Source organism: Pelophylax lessonae (genome assembly GCF_965119305.1).
Source record: "Pelophylax lessonae genome assembly, chromosome: 6".
Classification (NCBI taxonomy): Eukaryota; Metazoa; Chordata; class Amphibia; order Anura; family Ranidae; genus Pelophylax; species Pelophylax lessonae.
The window spans coordinates 145,185,600-145,202,837 of NC_138773.1; the positions used below are offsets into that span (position 1 = coordinate 145,185,600).

General features: G+C 42.8%; 1 protein-coding gene across 2 annotated transcripts in view; it reads right to left on the reverse strand.

Moving 5' to 3' along the window:
• CLEC16A (C-type lectin domain containing 16A) overlaps positions 1–17,238 on the reverse strand; it is a 1,483,716-nt gene that overhangs the window by 114,178 nt on the left and 1,352,300 nt on the right. For both annotated transcript variants that reach the window (XM_082262146.1, XM_082262145.1), the window contains exon 22: positions 4,557–4,712. In XM_082262146.1, coding sequence (XP_082118272.1) covers positions 4,557–4,712 — 156 coding nt within the window. The remainder of the gene's footprint in view (positions 1–4,556; positions 4,713–17,238) is intronic.

Genomic DNA, 17,238 nt, shown 5'->3' on the forward strand with positions numbered 1-17,238 from the left:
TCTGTTGGCTTTGCTTGCGGCGGCTTGGCATTGCATGCCACTGCCAAGCCTGTTGTCTACCAGTACCCCCAGGTCCCTTTCCATCCTAGACTCACCCAGAGGTTCCCCCCCTAGTGAGTAGCTTGCTTTCTGGTTTCTGGCCCCCAAGTGCATTACTTTACATTTTTCTACATTAAATCTCATCTGCCATGTAGTTGCCCACCCCGTTATTTTGTTCAGGTCTGCTTGCAAGATTTCCTGATCCTGCATAGAAGATATTGGCATGCCTAATTTAGTATCATCTGCAAATACTGAGATTGTACTAGATATCCCCTCCTCTAGATCATTTATGAATAAATTAAACAGGATTGGTCCCAGGACAGAACCCTGGGGGACCCCACTTTCCACACCCACCCAATCCGAGTACTCCCCATTAATCACCACCCTCTGTACTCTCCCCTGGAGCCAGTTCTCTATCCAGGTACTCACCTTATGGTCCATACCTACCTTCCTTAGTTTGTACAGTAAGCGTTTGTGGGGAACGGTGTCAAAGGCCTTTGCAAAGTCCAGATACACCACATCCACAGGCTTACCTTTATCTAAGTGGCAGCTCACTTCATCGTAGAAGGTTAATAGATTGGTTTGGCATGAACGATTTTTCAGGAATCCATGCTGATTACTACTTATAATACCGTTTTCATTACTAAAGTCTTGTATGTGGTCCTTTATCATCCCCTCCAAAATTTTGCAGACTACTGATGTTAGGCTGACCGGCCTATAGTTACCCGGGATATATCTCGGCCCCTTTTTAAATATTGGTACCACGTTGGCTTTTTTCCAATCAGCTGGCACCATACCCGTCTGTAAACTATCCTTAAAGATCAAGAATAATGGTCTGGCAATCACCTGGCTGAACTCCTTAAGAACCCTCGGGTGCAAGCCATCCGGTCCCGGTGATTTATTTATGTTAAGTTTCTCTAGTTTAGTTCTAAGTCTATCTTCTGTTAGCCATGGCGGTATTTCCTGAGGTGTGTTGTTTAGTTCGGCCTTACAAGCTAGGTTCGTGTAGCCCCCTGATTCTTTTGTGAAGACTGAAGAGAAGAAATGATTTAACACTTCCGCCTTTTCTCTGTCCTCAGTGGCCATATTTCCTTTGTCATCTTTTATGGGGCCAATGTGTTCTGGCCTCGCTTTCTTACTGTTTATATACTTAAAGAACTTCTTGGGGTTCTTATCTCTTATTACACTCTTTGTAATGCTTAAATGCTGCCAATGACCCCTCAGTCTTGTATTTTTTGAAGGCCTTTTCTTTTGCACTAATATGCATTTTTATGTTGGAGTTTAGCCACCCAGGGTTTAGTTTTGCTCTTTTAAATTTATTTCCCTGTGGAATGCACTGGCCCACCCCCTTGTTAAGTATGCTCTTGAAGCACTCCCATTTTTCCTCCGTGTTCTTTGTTCCCAGGGTTCTATCCCATTTGATATTTTCTAGCAGCGAGCGCAGTTTAGGGAAATTGGCTCTTTTGAAATTCAGTGTCCTTATATTACCCTTGTGTTTCCTATTACTGTAATTAATACTGAAACCAATTGACCTATGGTCACTGTTCCCTAAGTTGTCCCGTATTTCTATATCCGTGAGCAGGTCTGTATTGTTGGTAATCAGTAGGTCAAGTACCGCATAGTACCCATGAAATTGTCCTGCAAAACATTTAGGAACTGCCGAGCCTTGGCTGAATGCGCGGTTCCTTCTGCCCAGTCTATATCAGGATAATTAAATTTTCACTTTCAAGAAAATATACACTGAAATAATTTTGCTATTTTTGCACAGTGTTACACTATGCACTTTAGGTGATATTGCACTGTGGATATGAATTTCTGATTTGGACATTATTTTTAATTTGCTGATTTTGTACTTTTAAGGAAGTATACACTGAATCATTTTGCACAGGTTTGCACTATGCACTTTAGGTGATATTACTATATTAATTTCTCAGTGTTTATATATAGCACTTTATATGTTGGATCAATCTAACCTTATTTCATGATGTTTAGCACGGCACTTCCAACAATATTGTTGTGTTGTTGTGCCCGCGGCTGTTCTTTACATTCAGTAAGCGCAGTAACTTCTATATAGTCATAATCCTTTAAAACACGTCAGTTCATGGGTTCTTCAATTTCTGTTGTACGTGTTGATGAAATTTCGATGGAACTATGCTGGAATTTTTGATGTGCTTTTAACAATAGCAACTTTGTGAGTATAATCCCACATTTTTAATTCAATAAATTATTTGCCTCAGGATAATGCACTAGGTTGGTGTGCCCTCTGTGTGTTTTTGTATGGTTTCAGTGTTTTAGATTTCCCAAGTCTTTGAGGGCATCAAGACTGTGGTTATCCGCATTAAAGTGAGATGGAGATCTAAGCATACCCATCTGGAGAGGTTACTTTACCACGCAGGTGGCATTGTTTTTGCAACTGTTTCAAGAGTTCATAAATAGTGTCTAAACGTTATTCCAAAATTTTAAAAAGTGACACCGTGCTGTGCAAACAATATGGAACTCAATGGAGTTCCAAAACTTCCAACAATGTGTTCCACCACCTTTCCCACACCAGATAACTCACCAGATTTTCACAACCACCCACTACAGGCAGGTCATATATATCATGTTGTTATAATGGGTATCCCAATGGTTCTGGTGTTCCTTTATGTTGTTCAGCCAGCAATCCTCTCACATAGCCCATAAAGACATCACATGAAAGAGCAAAAGGGACCGACATAGTGCAAAACTTCATACTCCTACTCACATGTAGCGTGGCGATACACCTCGCTCCAAGGGATATGAACAACATAAACACTTTAAAATCTACCGCAGTGTAATCATCGGCGCACTAAATTTATATTGTATCATTATTATAAATATCATAGAGAATTTATATAGCGCCAACAGTTTACGCAGCACTTTACAAAATAAAAGGGAGACAATACAGTTACAATACAATAAAATACAAGAGGATTAAGAGGCCCTGCTCGGAAGAGCTTACAATCTGATAGGGTGGGGCAGGTGGTACAAAAGGCTGTAACTGTGGGGTATGAGCTGATAGAAGAGGTAAAAGATTAGTTGGAGGAGTGATAGGCTTCCCTGAAGAGATGAGTTTTCAGAGATTGCTTGAAGGCAGGTAGAGTAGGAGATAGCAGGACAGATTGAGGTAGAGCGTTCCAGGGGATGGGAGAGGCTCTGGAGAAATCCTGGAGATGAGCATGGGAGGAGGAGACCAGGGAGCTTTAGATTAGAAGGTCTTGAGAAGAGCGGAGAGGATGGTTTGTGTGATATTTGGAGACACGATTTGTAATGTAGCTCGGGGCAGAGTTGTAAATGGCTTTGTATGTTGTGGTTAGTATTTTGAATTAAATTGCTGAGCGATCGGGAGCCAGTGTAGGGTTTGGCGGAGAGGGGTATCAGAAACTGAGCGGTTGGTAAGGTGGATGAGCCTAGCAAAAGCATTCATGATAGACGGAAGAGGGGATAGCCTATGGAGGGGTAGGCCTATGAAAAAGGAGTTGCAATAGTCGAGGCGAGAGATAACAAGGGAGTGAATAAGTAGCTTGGTGGTTTCTTTTGCTAAAAAGGGGGGAACTTTAGAGATGTTACAGAGGTGAAATCTAATAGCTTTTGACGACTGTATTTGGAGTTAAAGGACAGGTCAGACTCTAGGATTACACCTAGTACCCTGGCATGAGGGGAGGGATTGATGGTTGCATTACTGATTTTGATGGAAAAGTCATGGAGGGGGGCACGGGCGGGGCATAGTACCAGCTTGGCTTTAGAGATTAATTTAGGGAAATGGCGCAACATCCATGCTGATATGTCAGTTAGTAAGTTAGTAATGCGAGAGGAGACTGAAGGAGTGAGGTGAGGAGTAGACAGATAGATTTGGGTGTCATCTGTGTATAGATGGTTTTGAAAGCCATGGACGGTTATCAAGTGACCAAGGGAGGAGGTGTAGATAAAGAAGAAAAGGTGCCCAAGAACAGAGCCTTGGAGGACCCCCACAGAAAGGGGTAATGGAGAGGAGGAGACAGAGTTCTAGGTAACACTGAAGGATCAAGTATATCCACTCTTATTAGCGCCTTCCTGGTCTGTCCTGGGTGTACCAGACCTCACTTCCGGGTGTAGTATGCGTAAGGGAGGAGGGAGCTAGCGAGAGTGCTAATACATGATGCAATATACGTTTTTTTTTTTTTTTTTGGCGACTCTGGTGGAACCCAAATGTTGCATATTGTTTGTACAGCACGGTGGCACTTTAAAAGTAAGTTTGGACCCTGTTTATGAACTCTTTGACACAGCACTATAGCACTTTTTTTTGTATATGCAAAGTAAAGCACCGTGGCACTTTATTAGGAGTTTTGAAGATTTACTGGACACATTTAAGGCAAATTTAATACTTTATAAAGCACAAAAGCAAGAAATATTGTAAGGTAAAACCGCAACCTGATATGAATAGGAAATTATGTTTACCACGTTTATTTATAATACTTATTGGTATGAGGAGCGATGGCACAGTAATAGTAATACAGTACCTGATGGGCTATGAACTGTTGAGGGAGTTGATGCGAGACTGGTGGTGAATGAATCACAAGGCCCAGTGCTTCCGCTGGAGCTGCTGCTTGAAGGAGGCGATGGGGAAGATGCTGGTGATGCACTGTGCTGGTTTATGCACTGAGCTACAGCAAACCCTGTGGAAAATAAAATGCATATTTCTTTTGTTTGGCTAGATGACATTCAATGCCATAAATTAGAAGTCAATTGATCCATACAGTATGTTATAACAGAGAAATTGACCACTGGAAGTGATCTTGGATATGGCTGCAGGTAAAACTAACACAAGTTACAATGAATGTTTTATGTTAAAATGGTTAAAAATCCTAAACAATCCATAATACTTTCCTCGCACTGAGGTAAAAAAAATGTGGGCATCAGTATCCCCCCTCATGCTTCCTTTTACCTACCTGGGCCCCCATTCAATCCAGCGCTGTCCCCATCTGCAGCTCTTCTCTCCCATCACTTCCTGGTCTCTCTGGTTTTGGTGAGCCAGGGGGAGCTATTGGCTTCTGCTGCTGTCAGTCAAAGCTACTGACGAGGTAGCAGAGGGCAGAACCAAGTCCTGCTGCCTTTATCTACAGATGCAGACAGGGAGGCTTGGGAACGAGCTTGCACGAGTGCTCACCAGTGAAGAGGAGCAAGGAGAGCCGGTGGAGGACCCAAAAAGAGGAGGTCCATAATGTTTGTAACCCAAAAGCATGAGAACAAATAATGCAGATATTGTACACACTGTGGGAGCAGGAATTCACCACCTCAATAGAATACAGTCCCTTTATTTGGAATTTACATCAAAACCAATCCTCCTACCTACCATAAACCTAACAGCACACATTTTTAGCACAGGATAAGATGGCATCTGAACTGCTTTTGAAATGCTTATAGAAGCGGCAGACCTCCTTGGAACAAACTCTGTTGGAGGAAAAGGGTTTGAGATACACAGGAATTTTTCAGCCTATAGGCATACTGTTGTGAAAAAAAAATAGCATTGCTGGGGATGTCTGCCATTAAAACATAACTTCCACCAAAAATGCACCCTCCCCCTCCCATGCCAAAACAGTCTGCAAAAAAAAAACAGCACGCAGGAAAAAAAGATAGTTAACTGCTTGCGGACCGCCCACTGTACATATACTGCAGGAGGGCAGTCGCCCCCACTGTGATTATACACAGTGGGAGCTGCCAGTCTGTCTATGTAGATTTGCGAACTGTCAGTACAGAAGGAATGGATCCTGTATTCCTGTACTGACCATGCCTATCACTGGTCAAAGCACCTCCCCCACTAAACTGAATCACAGGGTAAACACACAGTTAACCCTTTGATTGCTCCTGATGATTGGATGGGGGCAGGTATTTTATAGTTTGGTTCATGATACACCTTTATACATTTATTGTTTACACTACACACATGAAGGAGGTATTTCATTTATATCTCGTTTATTTCATATGTAGATGAGAGTTGTTTACAGGACACACTAAAAAGAGGAAGGTGTACCATAGACCTCATTGTAACACCAGTTCTTGGCAGCACCTTAGCATTATATTAACAGAAGACTGGGTGGCAGCTTTGCAGATTTGCAAAACAGGTGCTTAATACTAAAAGACCCTAAAAAAAGTACCAACAAAAAAAGGAATAATCTTTTCGGAAATTAGATGTTGCAGCTAGGTAACTGCTCTGACCATCAGATAATGGAGCGAAATTTCCTCAGCACGCTTCAGAGCAGAACAGAGGGAAGGGAGGATAATATCCTCCTTGAGCTCAACGTAAGAGATCACCTTGGGAAGGTAGGAGAGCCTGGGTCTTAGGGCCACTTTATATCTATGTAGGATAAGAAAAGGTTATTAGAAAGAGCTGCTAATTTGGAGGCATGCCTGAATGAAGTTAAAAGGCCACCAAAAAGGCCACTCTGCAGGTAAGACCCTCCAATGGGATATTTCAGATAGGATCAAAGGGAGGCCTTTGAAGGACTGTAAGTACCAGATTTAGATCCGAGGGAGACACAGGTGAAAAAAAATGGGGGACTAATATGAGCCACACCTTGCTTAAAACATCTTTTGAGTACTAACCTAAAAGAATCAGTAATACCCCTATCTTTTAGGACCTGGGATTCAACAGCCATGCCACTAAAGCTACAGTATATTTTCTGGAGAAGGAAAATTTTGGCCTTGGCCATGTCTAAGTTCCAGAGACTCTAGGCGATTACAGACTTCTTGAAGTTGATCACCCATCTGTAAGTTTGAAGGAGATGGATTGTCACTTGAATGTTGGAGGACAAGACCGTGACTGAAAAATCTTTCAGCTGCAGGTCATCTAGATGTCCCATGACATAAATGCCCTAAGATTGGGCCAGAAGTGGAAAAAGCACCTTTGTAAAGACTTGGAGCAGAAGAGAGCACAAAAGGGAGGATGACAAACTGAAAGCTTCAATCTCCCACAGCAAAGTATAGAGAGAAATGGTGTGTGGAAAAGAAAGATGGATAATGTGAAGACAGGCATCTTGGATGTCCACTGATGCCAGAAATTGCCTCTGGGGAAATACAAATATCTCTTCAGGGATTTGAATTCCAAAATGGGACGAATACCTTCTTTTGGTTTTGGGATTGTGAATAGGTTTCAGTAACTGGGATTACCACTACTTAAATCTGAAGTTGATTCTGGACAACCCATAAGTCTTCCTGTCTTTGAGGTGAATATGGTAGATTTGTGGGTAGGAATCGAGGAGAGGCAGGGATAGAACTTCTATTTTGGAATCCCTGGAAACAAAAGACTGGGCCCAGAGGTCTGAGATGTCTCTGATCCAGACTGGTACGAAGGCCCACAGATGTTTCCCCTCCCCCCAGTGTGTGTAGGTGGCCAATCATTGTGAAGGGATCTGCATAGACTTGAAGACTTTTGGGGTACAAGTCTTGAGATAAAAGGATGGAGTTGCCTTTGGACCTAGCGGAGGATGCCGAAGAGACCTGAAAGAACCCCTTTCGGTAACAAGGGGTAGTAACTATAGTAGTTGTAGTAATGGGCTTCGGTTGTTTTTTTTTTTTTTTTTTTGTAGGGTACAAGAACCCCGTCCCTGTACCTTCCTTGATACATTTATCAAGGGATACATCAAAGTGTTCACCATCAAAGGCATGCATAAAAGACACCTTGTGCAAGCCTTTAACCACAAAGCTCTGCACATGTGCACAAGGAGCAGTGTCATCTCAGATACCCGGTGAATTACATTCTCCAGGCCATCAACACAAAATGGCAACATTGAAGGTATGAGCTAGGGGAACAGGGTCTTTAAACATGGAATCATGTTCTCTATTTGTTCTCTTTGTCTAGTCTAGTTAGCAACAGTCGGACAAATAAACATAGTCTCAGTGGCTGGTTGTAAGGCAGGACCAGATAGAGCAAAGGATGCATATGATTTCAAAGTGAATGTCGACTGAATCATTGAAGGAGGAAACACTTCAACAAGAACAGTGGAATTCTTGTTGAGAACTGAGATGGTAAGTTTCACTAAGCTACTATTTTTTCATAAATTCCTTTTCCATAGGATACAGTATAACTAAACAAAAAGTTTCGGAGGAGTAAATACCATGTTAGGATTTGACCAATCCTCAAGCAAAGCAACTAACTTGTGTGCAAAGAAAGTATTTTTAGATTTCTCCTTCCGTTTATTACCCATATGAGCTTGTTTTCTCTGAGGACTTTCTTAGGAGAGCAAAATCTATCAGGGATAGGGTTACTTTCAGTCACTGTTCACCTGTAGAGCCCACTGCTACACAATCTTTAGAAGGGGGTAACTGGCAATGTGGATCATCCAACTTCTGTAATTGAATCTACGTCATTCAATCCTTTTGCTGTATCTCCCCGATGGACACAACCACCAGATTAAACATCATTTGGACTTTCAAACAACTGGGGTCATGTACACCTTGCTGTGCATATGTGGGGCTTTTTATGTGGGCAAAACAAAACTTTTGGAATAAAGGAAAATGTATTGTATGCCAAAAATAATAAACCTTTTACACCCATAGGCCCCTTTCACACGGGCGTTTCTTATGTCCGTATATCACCCCATCCGTTTGCGGGTGATATACGGACATAATGCATGTCAATGGGATTGCAGATGTCAGCGGATTACCATCTGCTGACATCCGATTTGCATCCTTTCAGTTCTGTTCCGTTTTTTGGAACAGAACAGAACCCTATTTTTTCTTCCGTTTCCAAAACGGAAAGGACGCAAAATCGGATGTCAGCGGTGTCATCCGCTGACATCAGCAATCACATAGACATGCATTATGTCCGTATATCATCTGCAAACGGATGGGATGATATGCGGACATACGGACCGGATGACACAAATGTCATCAGTGTCCGTAAAAAAAAAAAAGTGCCGGAGCGGATCGCGGTCCGCTCCATGTGAAAGGGACCAAAGTCAGACATGTTGGCTTGTTGAATAAACAGGATACGAGTGTTATCAGATTTGCGACCCTTGAACATATTGTGGAAAATCTGAGGAGGGGAGATTGGGATAAAATCATTTTTCAGCGCAAAACCAGATGGATTTCAAATTTTAAGGCTACAGTACCGCCAGGCCTTAAGGAGGACCTCAACTTTGAAACCTTTCTATGATGTACCCATACATGTATATGTATGATTCACCTTGACATAATTAGTCAGCCAAGTTGGCATATACAGTTGATAGATATGTTTTTTTAAATGCACTGTATTAATTGTTTTATATGACAACGTAAAAAAAATAGTTATATCTGAGAATATGTTGCAATATGTGACTGCTCATACTGAATTATAATGTTGCTTAAAGTTGGTTTTTGTCTTATGTATTAATTGAGTCTCTATCTGTTTTTTCTGTCCGATTAGTATGTGGCGGCTGATTCTGCTTTTCCTGGCATCAGGAGGGCATATGTGCCTGATACCGCACTATATCCCTTGGCTTAGGCGAAGGTGGACATGCTGGCTGGCTTGCCCAGTGTCATTTTCCACCTATTGCAACAAGGCTTTGACCTTACCCTCTCCTGGTTGGTTGGAGCTGTTGCTATGGTGCGCCAGACCGTGGATGCGCCAATGCACACGTGCGATTACTGGACGCATGCCACACGATGACGCCACCATGCGCGATCTTCATTGTGGGGGCATTTAGAAGAGTTTCTGGTGTGGGATTGTTTTTCAGGTGTTGGGCAAGGCCCCTTAGTTCAAGTGAAGGGAACTCTTAAGGCACAAGAATACCAAGACATTTTGGACAATTTCATGCTTCCAATATTGTGGGAACAATTTGGGGATGGCCCCTTCCTGTTCCAACATGACTGCGCACCAGTGCACAAAAAAGGTTCCCAAAGACATGGATGAGCGAGTTTGAGATGGAGGAACTTGACTGGTCTGCACAGAACCCTAACTTCAACCTGATAGAACACCTTTGGGATGAATTAGAGCAGAGACTGTGAGCCAGGCCTTCTCGTCCACATCAGTGCCTGACCTCACAAATGTGCTTCTGGAAGTATGGTCAAACATTCCCATAGACGCACTTCTAAACCTTGTGGACAGCCATCTCAGAAGAGTTGAAGCTATTATAGCTGCAAAGCGTGGGCCAACCTAATATTAAACCCTACTGAACAAGACTGGGATGCCATTAAAGTTCATGGGCATGTAAAGGCAGGCATCTCAATACTTTTGGTAATATAGTGTATATGCGGAGATGCAGCAGTGCGATTTCACTGCAAATGGAAAAAGAGTCCAGTGCCTTTTCTGAGCACTGCAGAGCAGTTCAGATGCAAATTCCTGGCTATCGCCTTCTATGGGAACGCATCTGAATCGCATATGTCATCAGTTTTGAACACAAATTAGATCTACAAAAAAAAAAAAAATACAATGTGGGAGTCTTCCCCCCAAATCCATACCAGATGTCATTGACCGGGGCATGCTGGGTCAGTGATGTCACAAGGGGATGACGCCAACAGGCATGACGTCTCCAGGTGGCCCTGCCCCTTAGGTATTTAAGAACTGTCAGACGGTGGAGCAGGCAGATGGCGGGAGCCTTTGGCGCAAACAGAACTTTTTCATTTTCTTCTTTTTTGGGTAGGTGTTGGCAGCGGGGGGGGGGGGGGGGGTTTGATGATGGATCTACACCGGGGGACATTGTTTTTGATTTTTTAATAAAGGAGTTGTTAAAAATGGTCTCTGTTATTTATTTATTCATATAGAGGGGAGAAAGGATCTGGGGGCCCTCTTTGTTAAAGGGGGCCTCTAGATTCCAACGAGCCCTCAACCCGCAGACCCCCACAACCACCGGCCAAGGACGTGGGGAAGAGGCCCTTGTCCCCACCAACAGAGGGACAAGGTGCTTTAGGGTGGGGGCACAAAGCACCCCCCCCCCCGCTTAGGTTGAGGGCATGTGATCTGGTATGGTTCAGGAGAGGGAGGCACTCGCTCGTCCCCTCCTCTTTCCTGGCCTGCCAGGCTGCATGCTTGGATAAGGGTCTGATATGGATTTTGGGGGGGACCCGCCATTTTTTAAAAAACATTTTGGTGTGGGGATTCCCTCAAAATCCATACCAGACATAAGGGTCTGGTATGGATATTGGGGAGACCCCATGCCATTTTATTTTTTTTACTTTGGTGTGGGGTTCCCCTTAAAATCCATACCAGACCCAAAAGGGCCTGGTATGGATTAGGAGAGTCCATCACAATGTTTTTTTCACAACTTTTTATTGCCAGCAATGGTATATTAGTCATCCCTTGGTAAGAACATGGCGGCTGGCTTCCTGGCCTATTCCTTAGCAACCAGGTAATTTTAAAGATGCCGGTGGCCAATGGCTTAAAAAATTTGCATCTGAACCGCATCTAAATCGCAGCTGAACTGTTGAACAGCTGCTTTGGAAATTTGCAGGTAAAACTGAGGGGAAATTTACACTGGATATGTGTAAACCTACCCTTAGTCGGAAAAGACCAATTACGATCATTGGGTATTTGTAATGCCAGGCTTGCCAAAAAGTCACCTGTTGCAAGCCTGAGAAGGAGGTAGAATTGGAGGAGGGAATTGTGTTGATAATGTTCTAGTGTAAAGCACATCTATTATCCGAGAATTTTGCTGGTTTTCCTCTGTGCCGTCTATAGTCCAAGAGCTCAGCGAGGATTTCCTGTGGAGTGCTCACAAAATGGATGAAAAATAACAAGGTATTTGTGTGCCTGGGAATAGGGGCCACTATAATTCATAATAAATCAACCTGGGGATCAAGATAATCTGGTAAGAAGCTCATTCATGTGGTTAAGGGCACAAAGGGCACATGCGTTTTTCAAGAATTGTGCATTTTACTGGTGGAAGGCTGGAATTCCTTATTTACTTCTGTTTGCATAGACACTTTATTTACACAATACTTGGGAAATAATTGAACACTTGTACACTATAACTCATACACTGATCAATGCCCTATGTCTTTCTAGAAAAGCAAGCAGTGAGGAGCAGCAATGCTTCTTGCTTTCTCGCAGAAGTGCGTCAGTGGGAAGATTTTTGCAACTACATCACCACCCAAGCACCAATGTTGCATGTGAAAAATGCACCAAATTAAAAAAGTAAACACACTACCTAAAAAATGGGGACACTGTCATAGAGGGCCAACTTGACTTGAATATCAATAACACAATCATTATTCTATCAGAGTTTACCCTGTTTGATAGACACATCAAATTACTTAAGAGGGGGTCTATCTTTTTCCCCCAATAATTAGAAGAAATCACTTCGAAGTTTACAAAGACGTGTGTCTATTCCTAAAGAAAGTCTATCTAAAACAGGTTCATCACAGACCAAATCCTGAGGGCATCGTGAATACACACTAAAATGCCCAAGATCAGGTAGCACTGGATACCCTTGCCTCCCTTTGATGTGGGGAAGAGGAGGAGTCTGATGATCTACCAATGACTGTATCTCCGGATTGTTGGAAAAGAGAAGCAAATCTCCAGATCAAGCCCACGAAGATGCCACCATTTCGGAAGAATAGGTGGCTGGGGGTTTTCTTAGAATTGGTACAGGAAGATCTGTCTCATTTGAATTGGAAGCACATGGGTATTGATAATCTTGGTCCTGACGAATGGCAAGCCCTTTGGGAATTGAAGGAAATATCCAAGGTAATCATTAGGAAAGTGACAAAGGGGGTAATGTCCTACTGCTATCAGAAGAGTACTATGAAAAAGAAATAAGGAGGCAATTAAATGATTCGTCAACTTATGAGAAACTCTCAACAAACCTCTTTCCTACCCTCGTTGATTAACTAAACTTCAAGCTAGACCTGGCCCATGAAGTGAATCTCATCTCGAAAAAATGAATTTGAATATTTAGGGAGGACAGAATATGATACACCCACTATTTACATCATTCCCAAAGTCCATAAGTCACTCTAGAACCTACCAGGCAAGCCGATCATTTCGGCAGAAATGGCCCCCTTGAACGCATGGGGAGGTACCTGGAGGCACTTCTAAAAGAGATGGTTGTAAGACTACCTTCCTACGTCCAGGATACCAGATATGTATTAGTAAAAATTCACAATCTGGAGGGACCACCATATGCCATATTGGTGGGTGTAGATGTAGAATCTTTGAATGCATTTATATGCCACTCATGGGCCTGGCTGCAATCACACATTCCAATGAAGCACCCTCCTAGGTAGGTGCTAGAGAGTGAGTATAGTTTTGGCTCTGCCTATCAGAGGCGCAGCTTAGCAGGGAGCAGAATCTGTGAGTTAGGTCTTCTCAATGGGCTCAATGTGTGATTCATGTGGTCTGAGGGAGTGTCCCCACTGGTCCAATGGGGAGGCAGATTGCACAGTGGGGGAAACCTGACCAATGGGCACACAGGCTTTGATACAGCCCCAGGGATTGGCACAGACTGCTGTCTTAGTGCATTGTGGGGTGTGGTATAAAAAGCACATGGGCTCATGGTCTTTTGGCTTGTGAGCAGAGTCCCGGAAGGAGGGTGGCTGCTGCCTCCTCTTCTGCAGTGGTTGGTGTATGGTCACAGGCAGTCGGCCTGGTGAGCCAGATGTGTGGAGTTGAACCCAGAGGTCCAGGGGAGCTGACTGAAGGAGTTGAGGCACTGGAGAACCTGGAAAGCAGTATCGTGAGTATAGAGGATCGTGCCTAAGGGCCTGATCAGAATTTCTACTGGAATTACTGCAATTTGCTCTTAAAAACAATTGTTTCCAGTTCCATGGGCACCAGCTATAGGCAGATCCGGGGCACATCCATGGGGGGCTCAGTGGGCGCCTGCCTACACATGCCTCCATTTGGGATGGTTGGAGGAGTAGGTAATGTATTGTCCCAAAATGTATCTCAGGCATGCCCTGTTGTGGCTGAGGTACACAGATGATGTGCTGTTGCTGTGGGGTGGCAGCAGTGAGAATTTGGTGAACTTTATTGGTGAACTTAAGACCAATAACCGGAACATTCGCCTCACCTTTAATTACGATCACCACCAAATCCCTTTCCTGGACCTCTCGGTCAGGGTGGAAAACGGCAAACTTATCACTAAGACATATAGGAAAGAGACCGCTGCTAATACTCTTCTAGAGGCGAACAGTCACCACCCAAAATTATTGATGAGAGGCACTCACTGGACAGGTCCTCCAGATACGCCGAACTGTGCACTGGACTATAAAGAAGAGGCTTCTCAGTTATACGGGAGGTTCAGGGAACTAAAGTATCCACACAGGGCCCTGAGAAGGTCTATAACACGTGTCAAATAAAAAGGCCCACGGGCCAAATGCGGCCCTCCAGGCCATTTCATGTGTCCCTCACACCTTTCCTGCAGCTGCTGCACCGCCCTCATCTCTGCCCCCAACTTGTCTAAGCAGTCGGCAGCAGAGAGGAGGACAGAACTCCTCCTACAGATCTTGCTCTTCTCTGTGCAGCTGCATAACACCATGGCAGAACCAATGTTCTCCAATAAAGTTTCTTGTGGATGATACCATCGAAGTGCGAACCTCCTTTTCAGACTTGCATTCTCTGCTACAGGAGTGTATGGGCTTCTTGCCAATCTACATTTGTCCATCAAAGCTTAAGTCTTAACTTATTACTAAAACCAGTAATAGTTGAATAAAAATAATCCAAAAAAATCCTGCGCTAGGTGATGTGTATAAAGAAAGAAATAATGATAAAAAACGAAAGCAGCAATACAGTGATCTATAGAAAAAATCAAAAACAACAATAACACAATGTGTAGCGCTAACATCAACAGTGATCAAATTGATAATTATGAACATGAATATAATCAAATTATTCATATAAATGGAAAATCATATCAGTGAAATGTCCATATCAAAAAAATATATAAAGTGAAAAATAATTTGTGAGAATAAAGTTCCTAGGATATAAAATTGTGTTACAAAAAAAAGAATGGACAAAAAGTTCCAGTATAGGTGATGGTAGATAGGAGACCTTAATCCCAAGGAAGTTGTCAGCCAGAAATGCACCCGTGGGAGGTAAGTAAAATGGCTGCTTACCAGAAACAGAGGCCCCCAAATTAATGGATAGGCCACATGCGCTTAGGGTGTAAAAGTGGAATAACCGCAGTAATTAGTCTTCCCCTCAGGTATCATTGGATCATATAGATGTATGGAAGGTGTAGATACAATGATGTATCGGAAATGGTATCTCATATCCAAATCCAGGGTTAACCATTGGCAGATATGCAAAAGGAAATAAGAAAGCACATAGCGTAATCCCGCAAGATAATATTAAAAGACTTTAATAAATTTGCACTTACAAAACATCCGGAATGAGCAAGCAAGGAATGTATGCAAGAAATCAGTAAAACCGCGGTGTCCCGCATTCACAAACAGAGCCGGCGTCTCAGGGGGCGTGGTTGCGTCTAAACAACTTTGTTGTAAACACCCCCCCTCTTCCCCCTCCTATCCCCGGGGGGGGGGGGCCTGGACCGGTCCTTCTCTTTTGGGGATCCTTGTGGGACGGTGTGGTGTAGCCCGGGCCATCTGCGAGGGAATCTTCCTGGGATCCAGCTAGTCCTACTGCTGACCTCACGTCTTGCATCAAACGAGTTATCCAACCCTTCCAGCACTGAATTTCTGGGGACACACCTCATGTACCCCTCTAAAAAGATCTAAAATTCATTTTTTTTTTTTTTTTGGCCCCATGACACAAGCCTAATTGTCCCATGGAAAACCAAAAAGGATTGGAAGTGAGAATTCCCTCTCTTGGTCAGAGAGTTAATCTCCTCTGTCTTTTTAACCTTACAGATATACCCTGGGTAAGTAAAAAGACATTACACTTAAACTGTATAACATAGTCTTTGTGCCATATTGGACGTGCAGATGCACTGGTACCTTTCCAAGAATTGTCAATTAGCATACATTTGTACCTTTATTTATTTTTCTGTTTTCTCTATAATGTTGTATTGGATCATTTTTTTTATATAGTTGTTTAATGTGTATCACTATATACTCTGCATACCTGCTGACTTTGTCATATTTATTCTCTAATAGACAGATATACCTTGTGCTACCTCCCTTGAAAAAGGAAATTTATTTTCCGAAACATGTCAGGCATAATGGTACCGAAATGCTACTCCTATGGCTTCACCCCTGCCTGTTAGCGTATCCGGTATAACCATGTTAGAGCACAGTTGATTGACCGTAGTGGTATATTTATGTCTTTTATTTATTCATGTTTTTGTCTCATTACTGTCTTTAAGATGTATAAATAAACTTTTTTGAATACTTTTACAATTGTCTCGAGTGTTGGCTGTATTCAAACCTCAAGGAATTGGGACCACCATTTTCCTGTTCTATCATAATGCTGATACGGCCCCCAATAAAATTACGTTTGACAATCCTGGTCTAGAAAAAAAAAAAAGGCATCTTAACGATCAAGATCAGAATTGCTAAATTCAAAGAAGCTTAAAGATCAAGATCCAAAAGGCCTATTAGATCCTGTAAGAATTATAACTCCTTATGGTTCACAGTGGGAAGAGATCCGCACTATACTCACAAAGCACTGGCATCTCCTGACCCGTTCACCTCAATTGGCAGATATTGTAGGACCCAGACCTCTGATGGTAACTAAAAGGACAAGGAATTGGCAGGTGAGCTGGTGCGATCTAAGTTCATTGGATCTATACGATGCAAATGGCTAACGGATCTTAACTTAAAGGCATGTTTCTGTGTGGAAGGTGCCACATCTGGAAGCTTGTGGACAGAACAGATGTTTTCACCGATGCGGAGCGACAAAGAATGTATCAGATAATGCATTTTATTAATTGCAATACAACCCGGGCTTCTTTTATTATAGAATGCCCATGTCATAAATACGACATGGGCAAAACAAAACGCCCTTTAAAAGTCCACAGCGGTAAACATCTGGCAAGTATCAGTGGAAAAGATGAACTAAACCTCCAGGTATTCCTTACACTATAGAGGATACCACCATTACTTATCTCATATCAATCTTCACTGGAGCCTGTGAAAATATAGGGATTGAGTGGCCAGTGGCCTTGATGATCCAGTGGGCCTGTTCCCATCTTTTAAAAAAATAAAACTGGATATCACCTATGTTTATGCTTGTAACTGACTTGGCAAATATTTGTGTATTGATACATAGATTTCTGTTCCATAAATTGAATCACATGATTAATGGCCGCAGGATAGCGATATACTGTG